The 7,500-nt window shown below is 44.9% G+C and overlaps 2 protein-coding genes across 14 annotated transcripts in view; both read left to right on the top strand.

The window, feature by feature from the left end:
• The window catches only part of anks6 (ankyrin repeat and sterile alpha motif domain containing 6), a 27,160-nt gene extending 22,567 nt beyond the window's left edge, over positions 1–4,593 (top strand). For 3 of the 8 annotated variants that reach the window (XM_077199263.1, XM_077199239.1, XM_077199215.1), the window contains 3 exons: positions 386–502; positions 578–674; positions 997–1,793. In XM_077199263.1, the coding sequence (XP_077055378.1) occupies positions 386–502; positions 578–674; positions 997–1,043 (261 nt within the window). In that variant the 3' untranslated portion in view covers positions 1,044–1,793. Of the gene's footprint in view, positions 1–385; positions 503–577; positions 675–996; positions 1,794–3,130 lie in introns of those variants that run through there. The other 5 variants (XM_077199247.1, XM_077199254.1, XR_013193046.1 and 2 more) reach the window with 4 other exon arrangements.
• Positions 4,594–6,278: 1,685 nt separating this feature from the next.
• The window catches only part of ahrra (aryl-hydrocarbon receptor repressor a), a 49,825-nt gene continuing 48,603 nt past the window's right edge, over positions 6,279–7,500 (top strand). For 3 of the 6 annotated variants that reach the window (XM_077199149.1, XM_077199131.1, XM_077199111.1), the window contains exons 1-2: positions 6,359–6,480; positions 6,726–6,801. In XM_077199149.1, coding sequence (XP_077055264.1) covers positions 6,740–6,801 — 62 coding nt within the window. In that variant the 5' untranslated portion in view covers positions 6,359–6,480; positions 6,726–6,739. Of the gene's footprint in view, positions 6,481–6,709; positions 6,802–7,500 lie in introns of those variants that run through there. The other 3 variants (XR_013193031.1, XM_077199120.1, XM_077199140.1) reach the window with 2 other exon arrangements.

Here is a 7,500-nt window from a genome sequence, read left to right as displayed (position 1 = left end):
AACTAAATAGTTTGCATCACTGGCTGTCACTGTCAGTCAATCGTAAAACTGTTGTCAAATATTACATTTTTGGCTACTTGTATATCTTACACTCGTTCCATGTTTGCTTTTACACTTGGGCATTTAGCAGATGCTTTTATCTTAAGTGTCTTTAAACTGAAGCGTCTAATTTCTGCTCCGCTTCCGTAAACACGAACGCCCGCCTCCTTTGCTCTGATTGGCTGAGTCATATTGACGAGCGCTGTCAGACTGCTGAGCAAAAGCAACTTTTAAAACATTTAGTCTTCCTAGCAACAAACAGAGCAGCATCCAGAATATGAAATATTGTGAGACGTTGTGTCCATATATGATTATTACGGAGTGTTTATGGATGTGATGAGCGCAGGTTGACATGGAGGCGTTTCTGACTCTGACTGACGGAGACCTGAAGGAACTGGGCATTAAAACTGACGGACCACGACAGCAGATCCTGGCGGCCATATCGGAGCTGAATGCTGGGAAAGTGAGTTTCTGCGGCATCGGTTTGAGTTACAGGCTCAGTTTAACTGTAAACTTGATGAATATCTTCTCATGACAGGGGAGGGAAAGACAGATCTTACAAGAAACCATCCATAACTTCCAGTCTTCGTTTGGCAGCAGCGCCAGTAACCCTCGGCCCGCGGGTCGCCCGCGCTGTGAGTGACGCTAATGAACACTCACACATCCTTCTTCAGTACTGATGCTTAAACAAACTGATCTTCTGCCCACTCACTCACATGTGTCTGTTACTGATATTAGAGCCGTTTAAAGCCAGCCTGAAATAAACATCTTTTTTTTTGTGTGTGTTTACTATAAATGTCAGCTGTGCATCCATTACTTTGCTCTGGTACTCATTAACCCACATTAGGCATGACAGTCTAAAGTCAGTCTTGATTAGCAGCCACTCATGCATAGCAACACCCTAGCAACAGCACACATGGTCTTGGTGTGTCTCGTCCTGATAAAGTGTGTGTTCAGCTCCGTCAGGCTGGAGTCGACACCAGCTGCAGTCCAGCAGACGCTGAGGGCCAGAGGGAAGAGCGTGATGATGGTGTAATGCCCTCGTCTCACACCAGGGGGCGCCACGCGTGACGAGGCTCAGGACACGCCGTGACGAGGCTCAGGACGCACTTGACTAGGCTCAGGACACGCGTGACGAGGCTCAGGGCACACGTGACTAGGCCCAGGACACGCGTGACGAGGCCCAGGACACGCGTGACGAGGCCCGGGACACGCGTGACGAGGCCCGGGACACGCGTGACGAGGCCCGGGACACGCGTGACGAGGCCCGGGACACGCGTGACGAGGCCCGGGACACGCGTGACGAGGCCCGGGACACGCGTGACGAGGCCCGGGACACGCGTGACGAGGCCCGGGACACGCGTGACGAGGCCCGGGACACGCGTGACGAGGCCCGGGACACGCGTGACGAGGCCCGGGACACGCGTGACGAGGCCCGGGACACGCGTGACGAGGCCCGGGACACGCGTGACGAGGCCCGGGACACGCGTGACGAGGCCCGGGACACGCGTGACGAGGCCCGGGACACGCGTGACGAGCCTCAGGACACGCGTGACGAGGCTCAGGACACGCGTGACGAGGCTCAGGACACGCGTGACGAGGCTCAGGACACGCGTGACGAGGCTCAGGACACGCGTGACGAGGCTCAGGACACGCGTGACGAGCACATTCATATTTTAATGTTTTAGAGTCTTTCACTGTTCTGAAACTGTTTCAGTGCATCTTACAGTGAAAATAAACATTTCTCAACTATCTCAATGCTTTTGGTACATTATTAAAGTTCCCCTGTAGTCAATAATTTTATCCCTTAAAACTGATCACCAAAATCACAGATCTAATAGTTTTTTCCTGAAGAATAAAATTCTTCATGCCTTACAATATCTTGAATGTAACTCGACACCCTTGCCTCATTTAGTATGCGCGGTTCTATGAATATGCAAATGAGCCCCACCTCCACTCACTCAGAGATCCACTCATTGACAATCACTCGTTGATCTGGGGTGCGTTTCCTAAAAGCATCGTTGGCCAACTATGATCGCAATTTCCATTGAACTCTATTGGTAATGACGGAACTTGCGACCATAGTTAGCTTTGGGAAACGCACCCCTGATTGGTTACAAGGTAGTTTGTGACGTCAGAAACACCAGCGATTTCAAAGCGTGTTTTTGAGACTGTCTTTGGTTCACTGCAGTTTTAAGGAGAAAATACTCAGCAATGCTGTTGACTTATGAATTTACACATGGTTTGTGTTAAAGTGTATTAAAAACACCACAGACATATAAACAACATTAAAAGCTGGATTTTCACCACAGGGGGACTTTTAAGAAACCAGTTTCAAGATCATGCGTTGCGTGTCATTCATTTCTTTATTGGAAGATGGATCAGATTTGTTGTTGCAGCAGAAGCTTTATCAGATCTGGGAAATTTGGAGGCCAGTGCAGCACCTTATACTCTTCATCATCTTCATCATGTTCCTCAAATCGTTCCTGAAGGATTGTATGAAAGTGGAGCATCCCGAACTCCCAAAACAGATAAAACTGGCTGCATGAGGGCAAGAGTCTGATGTCTGTGGGATTCACTGCTTTCATCGCAACTAAATACTGGCTTTTACACTTTTGCATTTGCTTTAATTGTCCCAATACTTGCACTTGCATTCATTAAATAGGAGGATGAAACTCTAAAAGTATAAAATTCTTAAATTTGTTTTGCCCTATATTCATCTTTTAATCATATTTTACAATGTCATAATTCCACAGCAAAGAGAGCAATTTTGTCTTTACTATCCCAGTATTGTTCTGCTCTTCAGAAACTAATTCCAACCAATTGCAGACCATGTGTGTGAAATAAATGTTTGTTTTGATAACACTGAGGTTAGTGAAGGCCAGTACAGCTCAGACCAGCACAAGCCTGAGCCGAATCTGATGTGAGCTGAAGCTCCTGCATCCGTGACTCGGTTTATTCCACACAATCTCCCATCGACTCGCTGACCTCAATAACAGCGGATTTACTTCCAGCCCGCTGAACATGCGTGATGTTTGCAAACATGCGATTATTCATGTCTCTGCTTCTTTCTGTGTGTGTTTGTGCTCAGAGACTCTTAGATCATCAGCTTAAACCGAGTCATCTCTGGCAAATGCATCAAAATAACAAGAAGTCTTCGCGAGTCTGGAGAAATTAGCAAAACTGATTGTTTGTTACAATGGGCTTCATTGAATGATTCAGTCGCTTCGGCACAACACATTCGCTGAAGACCTTTATTCCCGCCAGAAGGGCCGATGACGCATGACGACGTGGGCGTGTATATATATATACTGTATGAATGAATGAACAAACGATCTAAAAAAAAAGATATTAAACTCGACGGAGGAAATGTGGGAATTAAGCCTGTTTTATGCTTCTGTGTCGAATCGACGGCGTACCCCCGCGGACCCCTCTGCGTCGCCGCGAAGCCCTCCGCCGTAGCTCGACGTGCACCTCCAAAACATTGTAACTACGTGTCGAGGCGACGCAGACCACAAGGACTGTGATTGGTCAGATGCACTGCGATGCAACTCAACCTGACGCAGAACCATAAAACGGCTACGACGCCGTAGGGGTTAGGGCGTAGCTACGCCGTGGAGTTGACGCAGAAGCATAATGAGGCCTTTTGGTTAAACTGAAACAAGGAATGTGGTGTATAATTGTGTGAAATGTATGATGAAACTTGCCTAGCAATTTCGCCAACCAAATACCAAGAAATTTCGACTACACTTTCAAAATCCGCGAGGGGACTGAGCTTGAATAGTACTTTATATAAAGACTTTATATAGTACAAAATCGCTGTCAATCAAAAGGAGATGCAGTCTTTGGACAGACCGTCCAATCATCACGCAGAAGCCCGGAGTCCAGCCCCGCCCACTCCTCCATTCACAACAGACCGTCCAATCATCACGCAGAAGCCCGGAGTCCAGCCCCGCCCACTCCTCCATTCACAACAGACCGTCCAATCATCACGCAGAAGCCCGGAGTCCAGCCCCGCCCACTCCTCCATTCACAACAGACCGTCCAATCATCACGCAGAAGCCCGGAGTCCAGCCCCGCCCACTCCTCCATTCACAACAGACCGTCCAATCATCACGCAGAAGCCCGGAGTCCAGCCCCGCCCACTCCTCCATTCACAACAGACCGTCCAATCATCAAGCAGAAGCCCGGAGTCCAGCCCCGCCCACTCCTCCATTCACAACAGACCGTCCAATCATCACGCAGAAGCCCGGAGTCCAGCCCCGCCCACTCCTCCATTCACAACAGACCGTCCAATCATCAAGCAGAAGCCCGGAGTCCAGCCCCGAGTCAGCTGATCTGCTATATGCTATAGACCAACTCGTCTTCGAGAACGTGTTCTAACGCATTTTTAGTCAATAAAATGTTAACACAATAGTACATATTTGACCTTTTTTTTGACATTATCCTGACAGTCTTAAGAAATCCCCACTGTGTGAAACCTCATGAAGATCATTTATTTATCACATTGTGTCATCAAACGAGGTTCATCAAATAAAACCCCATGCAGCTTTACTTCCCCCAGCCTTCTGTGTGCTTGCGTCTCCGTCAGGGGTCAGGGGTCAGTGTCGGGTTGGGTGGTGTGTGTATCTGTGGGCAGTTTCAGGCATCAGATGTACAGTATGTTGTGTGAACGGTTGCGTGCAGAGACCTGATTGTGTGTCACTACAGTGAGGGATTGTGGGAGATTAAATGGGATGATCCTGTAGATACAGATGGGATTTATCCTGCATTGCATCACGACACTCAAATCTCTCTCTCTCTCACACACACACACACACACACACACACACACACACACACTCACTCACTCACTCACACACACACACACACACACTCACTCACTCACTCACACACACACACACCCACTCTCTCTCTTTCTCTCTCTCTCTCTCACACACACACACACAACTCTCTCTTCTCTCTCTCTCTCACACGCACACACACACACTCTCTCTCTTTCTCTCTCTCTCTCACACACACACACACCACACACACACTCTCTCTCGCTCTCTCTCTCACACACACACACACACACACTCTCTCTCTTTCTCTCTCTCTCTCTCACACACACACACACACACACTCTCTCTTTCTCTCTCTCTCACACACACACGCACACAACTCTCTCTTATCTCTCTCTCTCTCCAACACACACACACACTAAGCAAAACATGATTTAGATGATGTATGAGCAAATGTCTTCAAGTTTCTTTTGGTCACAGTGAGTCATTTTCATAACATTTTATAACTAACTCATTTATTTAGTATTAATTGCAAAAAAATAAATAAGTAGTTCTGCATGTATGAACCGAGAAGCATATTCGTATCCCCAAATTAAAAAACAAAAACATTTAGCCATTAACGAAACGGCTGTTGTGGGACACTTAATATTCACCAATATTGATCTCCTGCATTGACACCATTATATGAGAACTGAACGATGACATCACGGTTCCTCCAGAGCGACTGTATTTAAATGAACTAAATTAATAACTTTTTTTACAACAAAAATGAACCATCACTTGGACTATGACACTATTTTCTTCTAGATCAAACTTTGTTGCATTATTTTCCTGTTATCTCTGTAAAGCTGCTTTAAAACAATCAGTATTGTAAAAGCGCTATATAAATAAAGCTGACTTGACACGTCATTCTGCCGTCCGGCTTCCATACCGAAGTTGTGCGATTTTAACCGCGATTTGTCACAGACAGCTCCGAAACACCGTGACATCGCCCATAGGCTATTCGTTATATGCAGCCAAACAAAAGATAATGAGACAATTCATCACAAGTGTTTTAGTATTCAAGAAAAACGTCAGAAAGTTGGTGATTTTACCACATGTAATCCTTTATTATCGTTCTTGAGCGTAAAACCGCCGATGATCGTTTCTGCTCATTTCCAGTCGATCAGAGTTTGATTGTTTATTTCCTTCATTGAACTGTCGAATAATTTCCGCTTTAAATCGAGAGAAACATAAATGAGCAGATGATTTTTTATTTTTCCGGGTGATGCTTCTTGAAATCCGATGTTTAAATGTTTCATCTTTCATTCCGTTAAAATCCATCTGTCCATAACGACTTCAAATGAGCTTCTGAAGAGAGAGAGAGAGAGAGAGAGAGAGAGAGAGAGAGAGAGAGAGAGAGAGAGAGAGAGAGAGAGAGAGAGAGAGAGAATCCCTCCCCCAGTGTGTGTGTGTGTGTGTGTGTGTGTGTGTGTGGGTGTGTGGCTCTGAATCGCGTGCGAAGAGTCCGGCGTGTCATTCTGTGGAATCCGCCACCTGAAACACAGTATATAACAGCAAACACACACACACACACACACAAACACACACACACACACACAGTCACACACACTCGAGTCTCTTCTCCAGCTCATTCTGCGCTCGCTCTTCACAGCAGGTACTTTATTCTGATTTATTGATTATTAAACATAAGCTCTTGCTTTGAATGTTTAAGAATGAATCTTTGAATCAGCCATTCATTCATTTGATTATCTGTGTTTGAACTCTAGAGTCCAACTGAAAGAAGTTTCTGAGTGTGTGTGTGTGTGTGTGATGAATGATTGAGATGTGATATGACTGCGTGCACAAACCCAACTGTTTATTATGATGATTTGTACTGAATGAAGCTGTTGTTAGTCTCCGAGCATCAGCTGAAGATGATTCCTCCGGGAGACTGTCTGTACGCCGGGAGAAAGAGGAGGAAACCCGTCCAGAAACAGTTAAGACTCGCTCTACTGTACATACAGTAGCACATCTATATGATCATCAGTAACATCTGAAGTGTTTAACAGAAATAAACTCCACTCTGAACATGATTGATTTGAAAGGATCTTGAAACACTTCACTTAATGTTTAGGACATTCAATTTAACATTTGATTTAATATTCAACAATATTATTGATCTCCTGCATTGACATCATTATATGAGAACTGAACTGAGCCGGACGATGACATCACGGTTTCTCCAGAGCGGCTGTATATATATATATATATATATAAATGAACTAAATTAATAACTTTTTTACAACAAAATGAACATCACTGAAGTTTCTTAAGCTGGACTGTGACGATATTTTCTTCTGGAAACAAACTTTGTTGCATTATTTTCCTGTTATCTTTGTAAAGCTGCTTTGAAACAATCAGTATTGTAAAAAACGCTAAATGTGACTTGACTTAATCATATTAAGGGTTATTATTATTATTATTATATGGTAAACAACAAAGTAATGAAAGTGTAAACGCTTATGTGACACTGTGAACAACAAGAGAAAGTGAGTCAAACTGTCCAGAGTTAGAAATGACAAACGGATCAAATCAAAATATTGAGTTCAGATTTAAGCAAATTAACATTGATAAAACCTGAAAAGCTTTTAAACGGCCTGTAACTGTGGATTCATAACTGTCCTGAGATGAAGCT

This window comes from Siphateles boraxobius, unplaced genomic scaffold (genome assembly GCF_051911475.1).
Source record: "Siphateles boraxobius isolate OS27281-9 unplaced genomic scaffold, OSU_SipBor_1 112, whole genome shotgun sequence".
NCBI classification, from domain to species: domain Eukaryota; kingdom Metazoa; phylum Chordata; class Actinopteri; order Cypriniformes; family Leuciscidae; genus Siphateles; species Siphateles boraxobius.
The sequence above is the reverse complement of the archived record's forward strand: the minus strand, read 5'-3'. Positions and strand labels throughout refer to the sequence as shown.